A 21,294-nucleotide genomic window follows, 5' to 3' on the forward strand; every position below is an offset into this window, starting at 1 on the left:
GTCTAGTAGGCTATTATGATTTATTTATTTATAGCAGTGGTTTTCATCCCTTTAGTTTTCATATCAAGGCCCATTATTTATCCAGCATTTGAGCCACGTACGGACCAGCGTTTGATGACATTTAGCCTCTCAGACCCAAAACAAAAAAGAATATTCTGTTGTCGTTGGATAAGATTTAGTTTGTTTGAAGATGTTCATGGTATAGCATAGGAGAGACAACAGATGACACTTCTTCTACACTCTCTAATTGTGTAGACTTCTTGTAAATTAAGTAATGCAGATGTTTTAACAATCTTGAGGGTGTAAAAATGTTTTTATGCTCTCAAGAGATAAAGATCTATATACAGATCTCCATAATTTAGCTGGGGACCACCTGGAACCCCCTGAAGGACCACTGGTGGTCCCCGGACCACCTGTTGAAAACCACTGATTTATAGCACAAGACCATATCCGCATCAAACTGCACCTGCACACATTACATTTTGTAACAGTAAGTGGTATAAGTGATATTTCTGGTTTGGATGTTTCTTGTTCTATATTAGCAGTAGGCCTATAATTACTGTTTATCAGTAACAGAGGTCTCTACGGCTCTTAAAAAAAACGTTTGCCAATGTCAGCCAATAAGGAGAGGGCATACCATTTATCAGTTTATAGTTCATAGTGTTCCAGTTCCAATTTTGTCTGCTCATTTATTTGTGTGTCGTCACTTTCAATTTCACTGGGTTATCCTGTGTGGGTTCTCTCGCTCTCCTGATTGGATAAAATTGGTATCCCAACCTGAAACTGCATGCATTTCTTTCTGTTTACTGAAGAGCTGAATATATGCCAAACAAACACAATGATTGCTATCAGAACATTTGGTATTTAACACTTATTTATACAAAGACTATTAATGCAGGCAGGCAGACAGACAGACAGACAGACAGACAGACAGACCCTAAAATCTATTGAATTTGATTTCAATAGATCGTAAAATCTATTGAAAAAATTAATCGTTTTTCCAGCGGTCTTTGTTGAATTGATCTGTCATGGTTGTTTTCTCAGAGGTTGAGAAACTTTAATGTTTTGAGTGCCCCTGCTAGCCTGCTAGCAGGGGCTATTATGATGACATAATGCTTAAAACACCAAAAGGGGGTTCCCGCCCCCAAATGGGATAAAACAAATAAGGACACAGACATGTGACGGTGGTTACGCCCCCTGTGGGAGTGCATTGGTAATAACTTTATTGCAAAAATACAGGTTCCCTCTTTTCCCCGAGCAACACCACCCCAGAAAACACACACAACCTACACTGCACACCCCCACAGAAAACAAACCAGCTACAACTGGTCTTCAACCCGTTTCTCTTGTGTCTCTCTGGTCATCGCCATCTCACTCACAAACACACACTTTCACTCTTTAAGTCTCACCATCTCACTCACTCACAGACACACACTTTCACTCTTTAAGTCTCACCATCTCACTCACAGACACACACTTTCACACTCTGTCCCTCTGGTCAGCCGTCTCGCTCACAAACATACACTTTCACTCTTTAAGTCTCGCCATCTCACACACACACACACACACACACACACACACACACACTCTTTCACACTTCTCGCCAAGTCACTCACCGCAAGCACACACTCTCACATTTTGTCTCTCTGGTCATCCGTCTTGCTCACAAACACACACTTTCACTCTTAGTCTCGCCATCTCACTCACACAAACACACACTTTCACTCTTAGTCTCACCATGTCACTCACGCAAACACACACTTTCACTCTTAGTCTCGCCATGTCACTCACGCAAACACAAACTTTCACACTCTGTCTCTCTGGTCATCCGTCTCGCTCACACAAACACACACTCTCTCACACTCTGTCTCTCTGGTCATCCGTCTCGCTCACACAAACACACACTCTCTCACACTATCTCTCTGGTCATCCGTCTCGCTCACACAAACACACACTCTCTCACACTCTGTCTCTCTGGTCATCCGTCTCGCTCACACAAACACACTCTCTCACACTCTCTTGTCTCTCAGCAGCTCAGTGTGTATAGCATGACAACGTTAACAGTGCATTCTCTCGTTTCTTTCTCTCCACACATTCCCCCTCCTCGTTGCTCTTTCCTCTTGCATTCCACCAGCGGTAAAACACGTTATAGACACACAGATGCAGAACTAGAAAAAGTTCACCCAGCAGCATTGCATTGAAACCTCCTCCTCCCGTCCCATCAGTCTGTCTGCCTCTGCCGAGTCCGTGGGTGGGTGTGTCTAGCCTCCCTGTTCCATCTCTGACGCAAGATCATGAGGGAAGGTTGATTTGCATAGCGGACTCATGCGCTACAATATTTAGTTTTTTTTGCTACATTCTCCCACCATACCAGAACCCAAAGTAATAATCATAAACGGAATCCATCCAAGTAAAAAGAACCAAAACCAAAACAAACAAACAATGAAATAAACCATGTTAAAATACACTATCTGAGTTGAAGTGCCAACCTTTGGTTTTAGTTACAACAATAATCAACCTACGTGAATTCTTTAATAATTTCACATTGGCCAGTTTTAACCCAATACGGTTATTTCATGTAATGTTAAACCCACTAAAAGCCTGATAATATACTGATAATGAAAACGGCCAAAACCACAAGCTCACAACATGTTGTCCTGTTGCGATGTGCTATGAGTTTGTAGATCGGCTATTTCTTTTTTTTTTGCCAAAATGTTCATCCATTTTTGCCAAATGTTCACCTATTATGCCCACAATAGGGATGCTAGGGGTCCATGTGGTTCAATAGAGAATAAAGCATATATGGGAGACAAGGAACATATTCTGCAAAGAGGAACGCTATCCTCTTAAAGGGGAGGGGGGAACTATGTGAGTGAATTAACTGTCCACACAACTGCTTAACCCATTTTGGCCTGACCTCGAAAAAAAAAAGTCTAAATCCTCCAGTTTTCAAAAATAGCAGATCTACAAGCTCGTAGCGTGCCACCGAGTGGCGCGCTACGAGCTTGTAGATCTGCTATTTTTCAATGGCTAAATTATAACATAATGTTTAAAACACCAAAAGGGGTCCTCGCCCAAAATGGGTTTATAACCGTTCATACCTGTGTTATGGCAGAGGGGGGGGTTGACATCTCTTGTGAGTAGCTCGTTGGCTGAAAATATAAAATATATCTCTAATACACATTATATATATATATATATATATATATATAAAGCATATTCATAATTGACATTTCACATTTCAGACCGTAACAGTTCATTATTCACACCCGAGGGCTTCGTCACCAGAGCGGTGGATATTCAGAAGAACGCTATAAAGCGTGTCGAGACGTGGATCTTCATTAACCCATTCTGACCTGAGATCAGATTCATACGAGGTTTCCACTGGGACACACACTGGTCTGATTAACCCATTCTGACCTGAGATCAGATTCTAAAAAATGTCAGTCGTTATTCGATTTTTTTCAAAAATAGCAGACCTACAAGCTCGTAGCGCGCCACTCGGTGGAGCGCTATGAGCTTGTAGATCTGCTATTTTTCAATAGCTAAAGCATAACATGATGCTAACACCAGAACGGGTTCCCGTTCAGAATGGGTTAAGTGCAAGAAGGCCTATAATAAAAGTATAAATAAAAAGGAGATCTCGCCTCTCGATCTTCTTCAGCCAAACCTTGAGAGGGAGAGTCCCTCTTATCAGTCAAGCACCCTATAGACTCGTCTTGAGACGTATACACACACTCTGTATATACATGTATATCCATGCCTTTGTGCCAAGACAAGTGCACTTCTCCACCAGACAGGACACATGGGTCCCGGCTATAGTGTGGACACTCCACTCACTCCACCGCTCGCTCGCGGTCGTCCTTCCCTCCCTCCCTCTCTCTCCTGTTAAGTCACTGCTCTACACCAGTGGTTCAAAACCTTTTCAGGCCGTGACCCCCCCAAAAAAATAAAAAAAATAACTGAGGACTCCACCCCCTCCTCCACCCTGCTATAAAGCACCTGTAATGCAGGAGTTGGAGGCATTCAATTTAGTTTGACTCGGTTCCACAGATAAATATTGTGAGAATATAGCAGATCTACAAGCTCATAACGCTGGGGGCGTTTTAATTTCATTAATTTACTAATTGTTGCCGCCCCCTTTCTTAATTGACAATTCGGGCCAATGTTTGACCAGTTTTTATAGCATAGTTTGTTGATTACTTTTTATGCATTCTTTTGTTTTTGGTTGAGATATTAAAACAGTTTTAAAAGTCCTTAAGTTGTCAATTCACCGTCATCCGGGGACCCCTCCTAAAATCATGTGGGTCTGGCGGTCATGTGGTCCCACAGGTTGAGAACCACTGGTCTACACTACTAATGGCCTGTTAGCCAGCATGCAGCTGGCGCTACTGTTGTCTGTCTGACAGAAAGAAATAAAGAAAGGAGGGAATGAAGAAAGAAAGAAAGAAAGAAAGAAAAGGGAAAAGGAAGCACTTGTCTTGTTAAATCTCCTGACAGTAACGGGAGAAAACCGTTATTAGTTCAGCGAGTGATTGGAGGGGAAAGGAGGGAGGGGGCGTAAACTCCAGCTATAGACACTTGTGAAGGTTACCCCACTCCTCGTTGAAATGCACACATGAGGAAGTACCACTTTAAAGTTTATCAATATTCATCATTAATTATCATTATCAACATTCCATAAGGTCTTATTAATTAACATACAGGGTGTCATACATGAGTTTTTCTGTACATGACTTTTTAGTTATCAGAGAGTTCAGTCTTCGGGGGGGGGGGGGTACAGGTTTTTTCTTTTACGGTGTGCGCCGTGCGGGCTCGCACTCACCGGAGAGAGAGAGACAAAACCAAACCAAACGAACAGAAAACGTGGCTGTCCCTCTATAAGTCAGCATGGCGACCGTCCGTGGGATCGTGAGAGTTCAGGCAGAGCGCATAATTATGGCCATTAGGAAAGATGCCTGTGGAGAAAGAGGTGTGGCTACTTGATAAGAACCTCCCCCTTAAGCTTTGGGGACCCCCGCTGGACGGGCGGGACCCCCCCCCCGCTGGACGGGCTGTGTCCCATATGGAGAGGCTTTTCCTTTGAGCTTTGGGGACCCCCGCTTGTCGGGCTGTGTCCCATATGGAGAGGCTTTTCCTTTGACAGAGGTCCAAGCCCAAAAAAATAAACAAAACAGGCAAGCACGCTAAAATACGCCAGGCTAACAACACCGGGCCTATACAACTGACTGACTGGCTAGTTAGTTCACTGGCTGGCAAACTAGCGGAGTGAGCTAGCTAGCCAGCTAGAGATATGAGCTTGGCGAGTGAGGTCGACTGCACACAGGGGAAGCCTAGAGGACCCAACACAAGGGGACGAATCAACAGTCCTGGGAAGTAAAAGCCTGATTTATGCTTTCGTACTTCGACCGCGCGACGGTATATATCGCGCGGACCTGCAAGGCAAGCCCATGACACGTTGCTCAGGCTTGTTGGGCTGCTGTTATCGCGGCGTGATACCGTCGGAGTATAAATCAGACTTAACTTGGGCGGGGCCGGCGGCGGTAAGGTCGTGTAGATCGGGCACCGCAGCTTAAGCGTGCGTTTTGGGGGTGGGGGGGGGGGGTTGCGGGGGTCAGAGTGACTGCATAGACAGAGTAGAGGACTAGAGGGGTGGAGGTGGAGGTCCTGGAGGTTAGGCAAGGCGCTAAGGAGAGGGGCGGGGCTAAGCAGAGCGTGCATCGTTGGGGTGGGGTCTGTGTCGGTGTAGTGAGTTGAGGAGGGGGGGGAGGGCGGTGAGCCTCCTGAGCTGATGGGGAGGGGGGGGGGGGTTGTCGTAGACATCAGTGGAGGAGGGCAGGGGGGCTCTTCTTCTCGGGGGACCGCTTGACCCCCGTCAGACAGAGCCAGAAGGTCCCTGCACTTGCACTGCTGGACTGCTCCTGCAGGGGGTGGCAGAGAGAGAGTGACGAGGAGGCAGTCAGAAAACAGTATACAATACTAGAGTAGAAGAAGAAGAAGTGTCATGGGTTTTAACCCATTCTGACCTGAGATCAGATTCATACGAGGTTTCCACTGGACACACACACTGGTCTGATGAACCCATTCTGACCTGAGATCAGATTCTGAAAAATGTCAGTCGTTCTTCGATTTTTCAAAAATAGCAGAGCTACAAGCTCGTAGCGCGCCACTCGGTGGCGCGCTATGAGCTTGTAGATCTGCTATTTTTCAATAGCTAAAGCATGACATGATGCTGACACCAAAACGGGTTCCCGGTCAGAATGGGTCATTCATGATGGAGGTGGAATAATGGGATATATGGTGAGATGTTGCATTCTTTCTTTCATCACTTTTTGACCATCTAGCTATGAGCTGTAGTAGTGCATTCAATTCATCCATATGGCAATATATATTGATCGAAGGTTCTGGACAATAAGGTGAATCGATCGAGAGGCTGCTGTATTGATATGGCAATAAAAAACGTCAGGAATGTAACTTCTGGGTGACGCAGTATTGACAAACGTATACCTCTGTTTAGAGTTTTCAAAGCCCCCCCTTGCAAGTTGCAATGCACTCCCTTTCCCAGACCACTTGTTAGCATGTTTAGGCCTGAAAGTGTTTTATTGTATTTGTGCAACATGGTCATTATTTTGAATAAACGTATAATCGATATATATATATATATATATATATATATATATCGATATATTGATATATCGTATCGTGGCCTCTGTATCGTGATGCATATCTATCGTGAGATTGCAAGCATTATCCACCACTAATAATAATAATAAACCTTTATTTATATAGCACCTTTGAAAACGAGGTTACAAAGTGCTTTACAAAAAAATAAGAACAAATGCAGCCAGTGCACACCATAAACAACAGTTTAAAATAATAAAAATAAAGTACAGGCAATGTACAGAAATGCATTAGGACATTAGAACGATGGGGAATGTTTAGAAAACGTTTCGGTGTTAAAAAGCAGCTTTATGAAAGTGAGTTTTTAGGAGGGATTTGAAGCGGGGGACGGATTCTGCGAGCCTTATCTCTAATGAGCTGTATTTCTCATGATGCATTACTCTGTTAGTTGAGTCGACTAAACCATTGTCTGGACTCAACTTGTTAATAAAATATGCTCTATAATCCTAATTGAAATAAGAGGGGAGCTACGGGGAGCAAACAAAACAAAAATGCAGTGAGTGAGTGCATATATTTACTAGATATAAGTGTTGAGACGGCAAAGAAAATCAATATAATTGCATTCATTTTGTGTTGCTGTTGTCATTATTTATTATTCCTGTTTGCTTGGTCAAGTATGAAGATCTGCATGCTCAAAACGCAGTGTTCTATAATATTGCAGTGAAACAATGCAATAACTAATGTTTGTTACGTCCCCACCAAAGAGGTCCAGGTGCTATTTTGTGCAAACTAAATGAATTGCATTGAATTGAATGGGGCTATGTATGGGGTGTTGTGCTAATTCGCTTATTTCCATCGCTCAAAATTATATATTTTTTGTATATATCCTCTCTACATAATGTAAATAATATCCCAAGCGGCACACTTTACTACTTATTTAGATGGAAATAAGCAAATTAGCATAACACCCCATAGCCCCATTCAATGCAATGCAATTCATTGAGGGCTTATGCTAGGGAAAATAGCCAATAAGGAGTTTTTGCACAAAAAAAACACCTGGACCTCTTTGGTGGGGACGTAACAACTACAAAGATAGGTAAGAAAGCATTCTAGTATGGAATTCTCCTTTAACAGCAGTGTCCCTATGTTGGGGGAACATGGTTACCCAATACCGCCCCAATCTGGCAGTGTCAGGTTAGGGACCAGGGTCCCCTGAATGGTAATTTGGCACATTTGATCGTGGACTATTGCACATGTTGTGGCTGTCCTACCTACCCAACCACTCAAGACTCTTCGTATTCACAGCAGCAATACTATGGTGGTATTGCTGCTGTGAATTACAATTGGAGGATTGGGTAGTGCTAGTTGCGGGCTCCCCTCTTGTTGTTCATGATTCTGTGTTTGCAGTTTGTCTCAGCACTGAAAATAAAAAAATATTCAAAGGCACGCACCAGCAATGATTAGTACTATCTGACTAGGAACTACCTCAAAATATCACTTAGTGCACACTACATAATATGAAATAATGAATGCTTTAAAATGTGGCTATAGCTCGCAGTGCTGAAAGATGGAAACTTCTACTCTCTGTGCCACTTCATTTCACTATGTTACTTTTTGCACTTTTGTAAGTAATGGACTATTCTTTGCATCTACAGAGCCTCCGTTTCATATTTTTTTTAGTGTACGAGCCTTTTTGTAGTTTATGGACTTTAATTAATGCTGGCCTCCACCTGTTTTCAGCCCGATAGCCTTGAGTGCAAACTTCCATACACCTCTTCCACTTTGGTTAAGTTCAGGGCTTTAGGCCCACATGCCTAAACTTTAACTCGACTAACATTAACCCATTCTGACCGGGCACCCATTTTGGTGTTAGCATCATGTTATGCTTTAGCTATTGAAAAATAGCAGATCTACAAGCTCATAGCGCGCCACCGAGTGGCGCGCTACGAGCTTGTAGGTCTGCTATTTTTGAAGAATCGAAGAACGACTGACATTTTTAGAATCTGATCTCAGGTCAGAATGGGTTAATCAGACCAGTGTGTGTCCAATGGAAACCTCGTATGAATCTGATCTCAGGTCAGAATGGATTAAGACTAAATGCCTAAACATGGCAGCGGCCACCAGCTGTTGCACCTGCAGTGCCAATGCATCATGGGTACTGTCCTCCTGCAAACCGATCCAGAGAAATGTGAAACCATGCTGAGTCACAGGATATGAGTGTGCACTCGCTGTGGTGTCATTATATATATACATATACACACACGTGTCCATCAGGTGGAAACCTCATCCAAAACTGTTACTTTTCAGGATTCAAAATTCAAAAGAATCAAAATTGGCAAATCGACAAGCTCAAAATGCATCACAAAGCTACTTTTGAGTGACCAGTACACCATACTCGTCTGGGAGTATAAAGATTTCCAAGTGTCTTGCAATGTGCTGTGTGAGCTTGTGGATCTGCCAGATATGCTTGTAAATCTGCCATTTCGTGATTGTGAACATGTACAGTACTGTATGAAAATGTTCATTCGAAGAGTTAGATTTATTCCCCCTAAAAAAAAAGTAAGAAAGTAAACCAATTCAATAGCCATGCCATTTTAAATGGTTTCCCTATTCCCAATAGAGACACCAGGGTTAAAGTGGCTAAACGTTGCGCCCCAAAAGACGTGCTGTTACCAACGCTACTTAGAATCTAAAGACGTGCTGTTGTGCATTGAATGCACCAACGTTAGAATCTAAAGAAGGCCATGCTGTTGTGCATTGAATGCACCAACGTTAGAATCTAAAGAAGGCCATGCTGTTGTGCATTGAATGCACCAACGTTAGAATCTAAAGAAGGCCATGCTGTTGTGCATCGAATGCACCAACGTTAGAATCTAAAGAAGGCCATGCTGTTGTGCATTGAATGCACCAACGTTAGAATCTAAAGAAGGCCATGCTGCTGTGCATTGAATGCACCAACGTTAGAATCTAAAGAAGGCCATGCTGTTGTGCATCGAATGCACCAACGTTAGAATCTAAAGAAGGCCATGCTGTTGTGCATTGTTTGAATGCACCAACGTTAGAATCTAAAGAAGGCCATGCTGCTGTGCATTGAATGCACCAACGTTAGAATCTAAAGAAGGCCATGCTGTTGTGCATTGTTTGAATGCACCAACGTTAGAATCTAAAGAAGGCCATGCTGCTGTGCATTGAATGCACCAACGTTAGAATCTAAAGAAGGCCATGCTGTTGTGCATTGAATGCGTGGCGCTCAGCATTCAATGCAGTGTTTACCTGTGAGTCAGTGCAGGGAGGAGGTGATGAGGAGGTTATGATGAAGATGATGGAGGTGATGAAGAAGACAGTGGTGGAATAGCAACAGGAGGAGGCTCAGAGGAGAGGAAGTAAGCAAGGGGAGGCAACGACATCAGGCTGCTTCACCTTAGAGAGAGAGAGAGGCAGAGATAGAGAGACGGAGTGTGAGAGAGAGACAGAGAGAGACGGAGGCAGAGAGAGAGAGAGAGAGAGAGAGAGAGAGAGAGAGAGAGATAAAGCGACAGAAAAGGAGAGTAAAGAAGAAGAAAAAAGCAGGAGAGCGAGGAAATCGTAAAGCAAGGCAAAGAGGAAGTAAACCCAGACAAGTGAAGTAAGGTGGGGGTGGGGGTGGGGTGGGGGTGGGTGCAAAAGCAACAAGCTGCTGACAAGCAGTGATGGACTCGACAGTCATGAAGTATTACTTGAGTACTGCATGTGTACAGTACTGCATAATATACAGTACTGCATGTGTACAGTATAGGCCCAAGTACATGTTTTTAGTAGCTGCACTTTACTTACAGTACTCAGTGTTTTTGGATACTTCTACTACATTCCGGGTGCAGTATTTAGTTTAGACAGTTGTTGGTTTAGACTAGTCATTGGTTAGACCAGTCATTAGTCCTACAACTACAACCTATCTCAAACCCTCACCCTAAACCTAACCTCCCACGGGGCAGCACACCTAAACCTGATTTGATTACATTGCAGGAAGGGTAACGGTAACAGTACAAGCCATACAGTATTTTAAATCTAGTAAAAAAACATAATAACCCATCTATACAAGCTCACAACACGTAAGCTCACAACGATCTAGCATTCAGAGCTAGTATAGATCTCCTATTTTCACTATTATTGAGATTATTTTGGAACATTTCTGGAAAATCTTAGATTTGTGTGTGTCTACATTAAAGCTGCTATAAGCAATATTATGTCAACATTTTAATGACTTTGTTTTTGTATTCAGACAGCTAGCAATGGTTAACCCATTCTGACCGGGAACCCGTTTTGGTGTTAGCATCATGTTATGCTTTAGCTATTGAAAAATAGCAGATCTACAAGGTCGTAGCGCGCCACCGAGTGGCGCGCTACAAGCTTGTAGGTCTGCTATTTTTGAAAAATCGAAGAACGACTGACATTTTTAGAATCTGATCTCAGGTCAGAATGGGTTGATCAGACCAGTGTGTGTCCAGTGGAAACCTCGTATGAATCTGATCTCAGGTCAGAATGGGTTAAAACGCTCCCCAAATATTTTCTTTGTCTCTGTGACACATCTAGGGGCCACAATCTGCATTCAAAGATGTTCCTATAGAAGCTTTGTCATTGGTCCATTTGCCTGTCTACTTCCTGATTGGTTAGTCATTTCGACCAGGGTTTTTTTTTTTCCGACAAATGACAAAGCTTCTAATAACATCTTTGAATGCCTGATTGTGTCGCAGAAACAATTCTTTGGGGAGAATTATAGTCATTGCTGGGAATGCTGGCTGTCTAAATACAGTTTGTTTTGACATTATTACTGCTTATAGCAGCTTTAAGCATTGATATATTAAAAAAAAAACGTGTATTTGTAATTTATCCTCTTGAGTATTTCTAAAAGCAGGTACTTTTGAATACTTACAGACAAGTACTCCAGTACTTCTTGTACTTAAGTACAACTTTGACAGCGCAAGTGTCACTTGTACAGTGTCTTTAATTATAACTCAAGTACAAGTACTGGGGGTTTAAAGTAAAAGTACTTGTGTCCATCACTGCTGGGTGAGTATAAAGGCAGTTATAAAGGCAGCAGCTGCATGTTGTTCACAGCCAGGGCACAAGGGGGCGACAGAGCCACACAGGGGAAAAGGAACAGGGGAAAGCAGAGGAGGAAACTCACAAAGCTGCGCGTGGCCGTCAGACGGCCGCGGCGCGGCGCCACCATGGTGCCGCTCAGGCTGCGTCCCATTGGTCGCAGCTCGCTGGCCCCGGCGTCGGGCTCCGCCCCCTGCGGTCGCAGTTCCCGTGACACCAGTGCCTGGCATGGGGGAGAGAGAGAGACAAACAACCTGATTGGACGGCATGGCATGGGGGAGAGAGACAAACAACCTGATTGGGTGGCAGCACATTTTGATTTTAGTTTTAGTCGTATAGTCTCTCTTGAATAGTTTTCATTTAGTTTTAGTCACATTTTAGTCACCTGGAATGTCTAGTATATTTAGCTGTAGTTTTAGTCATCATAGCTTAGTTTTCATTTAGTTTCCATTTAGTTTTCGTCAGTGGAAAAAGGTAGTCAACGAACATTTTTCGTCTTAGTTTTAGTCGACAAAAACAACACTGGATAGCAATCATGGCACTGACAAGCAGGCACAAGCATGTCCGTGGCAAAGACTGTTTTACACATTATTATAGTGTTCTTATTTTGATCATATAAGACGCAATTTAAATGTCAAGGACCCCCATAACTCTGAGAGTAAAGGTCACTGCACACAGAGCGCGTTTTTCTGATTTTTTTTCCCCAGCGTTTCTCTATCGGTTTTCCGGAAAACGCGTCCAGTGTGCAACCACCTTTGATCTGAGTTCACAACATGCCCACACAGCAGGGGCACGTTGTGAGCTTGTAGATCGTCTCTTTCAGGCTTTAGGGCTATACAATAGGTTTAAAAATGGCGGTGGGTGCGCGTGCGTGCGGGAGCCCTGCTCCTGTTGGATTTCTGACCACTCCCGTCCGCTCCCGCAATGATTTCATTTTTGAACGCCCGCACTAGTGACCGCCTTTACGCCGCTCCCGCTCGCAAGCTAACACAAGTCCCCTTTAGTCCCGCATCATCCCGCAATTCTATCGTTTAATCCCGCTAGACCAGCAATATTTCCATTGAGATCATAAAACATTGCATTTCCCCCAAAAAGCTGCTGAGATTGAGCAGGTGTGCCCGAGAGAGAGAAGGGGTTGTTGCTCACAGTCACGGTCAGACAGAGGGAAAGTGTTTACATTGCGACTGGACATAATCTTTATTCTAGGTAGGCCTAGTATGCTATGTAATATTATCACGGACACACGGGTGTACAGAGAGAGAGAGAGTTATTATTGCTGAGAGTGACGCACACAGGGAAAAGCAAAAAAGGAGTTTTTAGAACATGGAACGAACATCACGGGGAAAATAAAACTCCTTCGTCTTTTATTACTAATGATTGACTAATGTGCGGCCGTGCCTGCGGGGTGTGCTCATGCACGTGCTTTGAAGATGTCTCTTGGGCTTTATTACAGAGAGACTCCGTGCACGGTGCGTTGTCCAGCAGCACAGTAGTGGAAATGACTTTCTCCTCAGACATACAGTATTCATATTTTGCTACAGTATAAGCTCTGTATCTGGTTAATTTGCGGGAGGATGCAGGATTTTGCGGGGACCGCCTGTTCCGGCCCGCATGCAGGTATTTAAATATACCCCCCGCGACATTTGCGTCGGGTCGATCCCGATGCAGGGCTCTTAACCCATTCTGACCTGAGATCAGATTCATACGAGGTTTCCACTGGACACACACTGGTCTGATTAACCCATTCTGACCTGAGATCAGATTCTGAAAATGTCAGTCGTTCTTCGATTTTTCAAAAATAGCAGACCTACAAGCTCGTAGCGCGCCACTCGGTGGCGCGCTATGAGCTTGTAGATCTGCTATTTTTCAATGGCTAAAGCATAACATGATGCTAACACCAAAACGGGTTCCCGGTCAGAATGGGTTAAGAGTGAATCTCTACCTTGTTGAGGTAGGTGGGGGTGCTGGTGGTGCAGTCTGCCCCGTACGCAATCCTCTCCATGTCTGCACTGGGGGTGACGGAGTACACGCGTCTCTCCATTTCTGCTGTACTGGGGGTCTTGGAGTACACACTCCTAGTCTCCATGTCTGCTGTACTGGGGGTCTGGGAGTACACACTCCTCTCCATGTCTGCACTGGGGGTCTGGGAGTACACGCGTCTCTCCATGTCTGCTGTACTGGGGGTCTGGGAGTACACACTCCTCTCCATGTCTGCACTGGGGGTCTGTGAGCGAGGCTGGCTGGAGACCCTGGATATGAGTCGTTCTGACGGGCTCCAGTCTGTAACCACACACACACACACACACACACACACACACACACACACACACACACACACGCAGGGAGGGATGCCGAAATACACACATTACACAACCACACCACACGACAGGCAAGGAGGGATGTCAACATACATTACGTGGCTGCATACAGACCAGCTGACATTAACGATGTTTTTTCAACACTTTTTTAGAGCCTATCGATGGTCGCATTGTTGAGATAAAGCCCCACTAAATGGAACGGAGCTTTAATTGGGTAACACCCCGTGTTTTAGCCTATACTATTTCATGTCAACCTTTCCACTATGAAGGGTAACTCAGAACATTCCATGAAAACTTTCTAGAACATAAATGTTGCGGGAACGGAAAGATAAATGGCTGTCTCGCTCTCTGTGTCTCTCACTATGGGTGTATATTTGTATATGTGATTTGAGCCACTGCCGCATACATAAAATCGCCTTTTCTGGTAACAACCGAGGTGTGGTTCGCTTAGTTCTTGAAGTCACCGGACGCGAGTACCTTCATAGGAAAAACAACAACAACAACAAGACATTTCAGGAGCAAAGCATTCGAGCATGCATACCGTACCGGTCCTGTATGTAATGGAGCATGCATACCGTACCGGTCCTGTATGTAATGGAGCATGCATACCGTACCGGTCCTGCCGGCCTGCAGACTGGCGTGGTAAAGGGAGTCCAGCTCAGACAGGTCGGCGTCCTCGCGGTCACCGGGTTGGCCATGCTGTCCAGAGGCATGCTGGGACGTGTAGTCCTGGCTGGCGGGGGGTGGGTGTGGCCTGAGGCGAATGCAGCGTTCCGGGGGCGTGTCGTACGTCGTCACCACGGCGTCGGGGCGGTCCAGGCTCCAGGACGACCAGTGGCGCTCCACCACCACCGTGTCGGCGGGCGCGGCGGCTCCCTGGCCGCTCGGCCAATGGCACGTCGGGACCGGGACGGCGGGACTGATGCTGCTGGCGGCTGGGGCCGGGGGGGCGGTGCGAGGCGGCTGCCACAGAGGCGGGAGGAGGGGCCTCCTCTGCTGCTGCGGCGGTGGGAACTCTGACGGGGCGGGCGGGGGAGGGCGTGGCGGGGCCGGGGGCGGCGGAGGGGGGCGCGGAAGGCGAGCGCGGAGCGTGTCTGGGCGGAAGGCGTCGGGATAGAAGGTGTCCGGGCGGAAGGCGTCGGGATAGAAGGTGTCTGGGCGCGGCACGGCGCGCGGCGGCTCGGGGGACCGCGCGGGGGGCACGGGCGACCGCGCGGTGCCACGTGCTGTCGCCCCCTGCTGGCCGTCAGTGTGTGGCGCGAGGCCGTGCGGCGAGGCCGCCGCGTCGCAGAGACGCAGGGGGAGGGAGGGCAGCGAGATGGCCATGTACTTCCCCAAGGGTCTGACGCTGACCCCTCCCGCCGCCAGCAGGTCGCACAGCCTCACCCCCCCGGCCACAGGACCCTCCTCCACCCCCCCGGCGGCCCCTCCTCCTCCCGTCTCCTCCTCCTCCTCCTCGGCCCCCCGGGGGCTACGCGGGGGGCCGAGGGGGAGGGTGGTGGTGGTGGCGGCGGGCCACGTGGGAGAGGGCCTGTATGGTGGGGGTGGGGGATGCAGGGGCGGGGTCATGCCCGTGGGGGGCGGGGCCACGGCCACGGCAACGACGTCCCGACGAATCAATGGCGCCGTGTCGTCCACATCGTCGTCGTCCTCGTCTTCTTCTTCCTCCTGATTGGTCAGCAGTATTTGGACCGGGCCAGGCTGTTCACTGTAGAGGACAGAAGGAAAAGGGTGGGGGTATGGGGGGGGGTTGTTGTAGGCGGGATCAAGTCAGCCAGCAAGCCGGGGGTGGGCCAATCAGAACACAGCGGGAGCTTTTTTGCTCTGACGTCATGTTTGGATTGCTGCATTATTAGAGGAAGGTCACAGTCACACGCTCAGGATAAACAGACCGGCACACACACACACACACAGGTACACTGGCTCGCTTGCTCGCTCTCGCGCACATGCACGCACACACACACACACACACACACACACACGTGCGCACAAAACCCATTCACAAAAAAAAGAGAAAAAGAAAACAGGCATGTGGTTTGCTTTGCCTTGCAGGTGCATCAATCTTGTGTGTGTGTGTGTGTGTGTGGGGGGGTAATACAGTGTTCATTTAACTCTGAAGAGACTGCACCCAGACATGCACAGACTGCATTTGTCATACTTTATTTTCATGTTTTATGACTATGAAACCTATCTATGTTCCAGACATATACATACAAACCACATGTACTGCCATGTGTGACTGTTTCTGACCGAGGATATTTAAGTCATTGATTTCTTTTGTCTTTTTTTTTCATGTCATATGAAAGCAGGCAATCATAGCTTCAAATTGACACATCAGGTTGTTCAGTTTGACCCACCAGTTTTAGAGACATGGCTTATAGAGTAATGTCTTGCAGAGAAACGGCGAGTTGAGAAAACAGGCTTGTAAAGGTTCACTTCTGTGGTCTCTACCGTAGCTTACCCTTATGGGTCCATTTCTAGTTTCGAGTTACATTAACACTGAAGATTTGACTGCGAACAACTGTGTTCAACCCTTTGTCGAGTCGAAAATAGAAAAGAAAAGTTAAAACAACCAAAGATAAACTTTTCACTCTCCCATCTCATTTCAAATTCAGTGTGTGGACCTTATATTAATAGAGAGAGACGGCACCCGAGTTCTCCTCCCATCCACTTGCATTATAAGTTGCTCAAAAGCGGCTCAATGAGGCGATTTCACTCCTCCTTCCGGGTATAGGAACAGAGTGCATTCTGGGATGGATTGGGGTCAAATGGGGCTGTTTCATATGTGAACGCGTTCACGTACGAAACAGTGTTCAACGTGTCATCATGAACGTGCGCAATGATAGTCAACGAACCAGCGTGTTTCGGCCAAATCCGGCCACTATGTCCATTTCGCCTCAGGGTTTCCTCCGGGTGCCGTCTCTGTTCATATATACTCTAAGGTGTGGACCCCGTATTACATTTTCCGGGGGGAGGGGAGTGGGGGGCTTTATTTTTCGGGGAAAAAAAGAGAATGGAGTGGCGTGGTTTGGAGCTCACCGGGGCCTCATGGTTCTACCCGGTGCGTTCTGCACGGTGCTATAATACATCACGGCTGTTAGATGGATGTGGCTCCATGGAGGGCCATTTGGCCTCGCTCCGGCTGCTATATTACCTTATTGATTTACATATACAGCGCTATATGGTATGTGCAGCATATGATGTATGTACAGCATTAATGTAATGGACGCTGTCTGGAAGAGGCTTATATAGGAGAAGCCATGCAGTGGTATGGGATTATAGTTTGTCTGCCACTTGATTAGTGTTCGTGTGTGTGTGTGTGTGTGTGTGTGTGTGTGTGTGTGTGTGAGAGCATCATGTCCGAGTCTGCAACTTTGTGTTCGGTTTTATTGCAATACAGTATGTGTCTGTATGTGTACTTTGTCGTGCAATGCACTCTTGTGTGCAACTACAGTATGTGTGTGTGTGTGTGCGCGTACATTCCCTCACAATACACGTGCATGCCTGCACAGTGCACGCGTCGCCAGAGTATCAACCCCCATCCCCCACATTATCACCTACCCCCCCCCCCCCCACACACACACACACACACACACACACACACCCCACCTCCTCCTCCAAGCCTCAGTAATTACCCAGCAGGCTTTGCGGCGGCAGCGGCGGTACCATAAATCAGAGGGCACGGCGTTGATCAATAGACGTTCGGAGAGAGAGAGAGAGGGAGGTAATAAAAAGCACAGAGTGCTGAGCTGTACCTTCCTCTACTCCTCCTCATCCTCATCATCTTCCTCTCCTTATACTGTATATATACCCAACAGTGGGTTTTTTTTCATATCAAAGGCCCATCATTTATTCAGCATTTGAGCCACGCGGACCACCATTTTAGTAGCCCCCTAGTAGCCAGAATGTGAACCCAGACATGTTGAGTACACCGACGTTTTATGTTAGAAATGTTTAGTATGGGTCGCCAGCATGTAGAAACTAGCCAGATGCTAACTTGCATATGTTGAGCAATTTTCATAATTGGCATAATGTCTGACCATACGATTAACCCATTCTGACCTGAGATCAGATTCATACGAGGTTTCCACTGGACACACACTGGTCTGATTAACCCATTCTGACCTGAGATCAGATTCTAAAAAATGTCAGTCGTTCTTCGATTTTTCAAAAATAGCAGACCTACAAGCTCGTAGCGCGCCACTCGGTGGCGCGCTATGAGCTTGTAGATCTGCTATTTTTCAATAGCTAAAGCATAACATGATGCTAACACCAAAACGGGTTCCCGGTCAGAATGGGTTAAGGAAAACAAATGCCTCGTTTCTCTATTTTCATGATTGGTTGTTGGTACAAAGGAAGTGACCATATTTGGATCAAACCACAGTCAGCTCGAGGTCCAGAGCTTTCCAATGATATATGTATATATTATCTTGTTGCCAAGGTTTGGATGAGATATTTAGTCGCGAAGTAGTGGCTTCAAATAAAACGTTTTGGAATTTTACAATACAAATCTTTAAAGGCCGTTTTCTCAAAATGAGTTTTCCTCATACCTTGGGACAAAGAATCTCCACTTCAGGTGCACTCACATACACCAAACTTTCCAGTCTTATTCATAACTATATTCCGCAGGAATTTACAGAGGGGTTTGTTGATATATCATTCACATTTTATACCTAAAAACATGCCGAAAATTGGGTTTTTTATGCCTGTTGACACTATTTTCTGATGTGTGGAGTGATAATTAGAGATATCTAAAATCCCCTCTAATATGTCAACAAAATTAAACAATAATTTTGAACCTGGCTTTATCCGATCTTCAGATTTATCGTCCCGAAATGTATGCAAATTAGCGCATATAATGCCTAATTTGCATATTTAAACATATCATTTCAGAAAACTTGTAATACAAAAAAATCTTAGTTTTAATATAAGTAATCAACTGGAGAAGTTTCATTGTGATAGCTATTAGTTAACTTTTTTCCCCCCTATTCACCTACCATGTCTCACCCTTAGAGTATATATGAATAGAGAAGACACCCGAGTTCTCCTTCCATCCACTTGCATTAAGTTGCTCAAAAGCGCATGAGGCGATTTCACTCCTCCTTCCGGGTAGGAACAGAGTGCATTCTGGGATGGAATGCGATAGTGAGTGGCCCCAAACACATGAAGGCGCTGCATGCCGTTGAACGCGCACAAACGCGCACGAGCGTGCGTCCGTCGTGAACGTGCACAATGATATAGTCAACGGACCAGCGCGTTCATGTGTTTGGGGCCAACTGCAATACCTTCATTCGGCCACTATGTCCATTTCGCCTTAAGTGTTTCCTCTGGGTGCCTTCTCTATTCATATATACTCTAAGGTCTCACCTTAAGTCGTAAAACATCCGAAGATACACATTTAACATCAACATGTAGTTCATCTCTCTCTCTCTCTCTCAGCTAAGAGGTCTTTAACATCAACATGTAGTTCATCTCTCTCTCTCTCAGCTAAGAGGTCTTTAACATCAACATGTAGTTCATCTCTCTCTCTCTCAGCTAAGAGGTCTTTAACATCAACATGTAGTTCATCTCTCTCTCTCTCAGCTAAGAGGTCTTTAACATCAACATGTAGTTCATCTCTCTCTCTCTCAGCTAAGAGGTCTTTAACATCAACATGTAGTTCATCTCTCTCTCTCTCAGCTAAGAGGTCTTTGTTGAAGAGGGCCCTGCTCTATATACTGTCTACGGAAGGACTTAACGCACTTAACTTTTACAGATTTAAATTAATGATTTCACGATCATTTCTAATTAACGTAAAGTGCAATTGAGTCCCTTGAAAGGTGCTGTATAAATAGAATATATCATTATTAAACGCAGTCAAGACACTGATTTGATTGAACCCCCTGCGTGTCTCCTGGTACAATTAATTAAATACCGTCTCTATAGTCCCGTGGGCCAGACTGATGCAATTAGGGATGGGGATTTATCGATCAATGCATTAATTGATACGTTTTGAATGATAAGCTTATCGATCGATTAACCGGTTAGTTGGTTAGCGGCGTTTTAAAAAAACGAATAATCCGAAGAATCTTAATTTCCCTCACACGTCTAGCATAAAAATATGATGTACAGAAAGAATACAAAAGGCATATTGTATTCCTTAAAACATGATAATCAGGTCTTATTGTTATATAAGGAGGAAGTTCATGAAGTATGCCTGGTTTGCCTGGTGGGATGGTGATGGGTGGTGATCCACCTGAACTGAAGCCGCACCCACAGCTTTGGGTATTTTGGTGCAACCAGTTTAAAATGGTCAATATCTCCTTCAAAGTCGTTTCAATTTCATTGACTGATACATCATATGAAAGCTTACATTCTGTACTTTAATAATCTGTAAAAAAAAAAAAATACTCCCTGATGAGTCCCTTTCTGTAAGCCCCCCCAGTCACAAATGACAGCTTCCTCGCTCAGCTTACGTGAGGTTTAGTGACTCAGCATTCAGAGATTGTGACTCTACAGTGATCTCTCTGAAAGTCTTGTTATCCGGGGATAAAAAAAGAAATAACCGAGGCGCTGCACTGCACTGGGAAATCCTGAGTTTGAGTTTTAACCCATTCTGGCCGGGAACCCCTCTTGGTGTTTTAAGCATTACTGTATGTTATGGTTTAGCTATTGGAAAAATAGAAGATCTACAAGCTCATAGCGAGCTTGTATAGGTCTGTTATTTGTGAGAAATCGTGAAAATGTGGCCCAAATGTTTAAATATATTCTTTCAGGGACGTTCGTTTTTAACTCCGATCTTTGCTTCTGCGGGGGGTCCCTGGAACAACATATTTTCAGATGGGGGCCGGTGGCTAAATACAGATAATTCCAGGAGTCCTTGACATTAAATAGTTTGAGAACCACTGACATAGAAACATGGGTTTTTTCAGAAAACTGTAAGGATTTTGGCATTTGTAGAGTCGTCCCCAGGTCAAAATGGGTATTTTGTAACTTTTAATGTTTTGCATCATCCTTAGCAGCTCGAATGGTACCTTCAGTAGATTGCCTCATTCTTCCGGGTCCTTGGACACGCCCCCCAGCTACTAGTTTTACAGTTTTAATGAGGTTAGAGTTAAGTTTAGGCTGTCAATCACAGCGACTGACCAATCACTGCGCACCATCTATTCAAACACGCTGAAGATCCCGCGCACTCGCGCACACACACACAAACACACACACACGCACGCGCGCGCACACACACACACACACACACACACACACACACACACACACACACACACACACACACACACAC

General features: G+C 45.4%; 1 protein-coding gene and 1 long non-coding RNA gene across 5 annotated transcripts in view; one reads left to right on the plus strand and one right to left on the minus strand.

Moving 5' to 3' along the window:
- The first annotated feature begins 1,191 nt into the window (after positions 1–1,191).
- LOC308332644 lies at positions 1,192–5,883 on the plus strand. The gene is made up of 3 exons (XR_013965731.1): positions 1,192–1,402; positions 1,450–5,745; positions 5,789–5,883. It is a non-coding gene; the product is annotated as an uncharacterized lncRNA (long non-coding RNA).
- The window catches only part of LOC308332643 (uncharacterized protein), a 160,420-nt gene continuing 144,862 nt past the window's right edge, over positions 5,737–21,294 (minus strand). For 2 of the 4 annotated variants that reach the window (XM_080788649.1, XM_080788648.1), the window contains exons 18-21: positions 14,633–15,726; positions 13,643–13,980; positions 11,786–11,923; positions 5,737–5,921 (exon numbers count right to left, since the gene is read on the minus strand). In XM_080788649.1, the coding sequence (XP_080644775.1) occupies positions 5,823–5,921; positions 11,786–11,923; positions 13,643–13,980; positions 14,633–15,726 (1,669 nt within the window). In that variant the 3' untranslated portion in view covers positions 5,737–5,822. Of the gene's footprint in view, positions 5,922–9,900; positions 10,042–11,785; positions 11,924–13,642; positions 13,981–14,627; positions 15,727–21,294 lie in introns of those variants that run through there. The other 2 variants (XR_013965729.1, XR_013965730.1) reach the window with 2 other exon arrangements.

This window comes from Protomyctophum bolini, assembly GCF_963924005.1.
Source record: "Protomyctophum bolini genome assembly, chromosome: 18".
Taxonomy (NCBI): Eukaryota; Metazoa; Chordata; class Actinopteri; order Myctophiformes; family Myctophidae; genus Protomyctophum; species Protomyctophum bolini.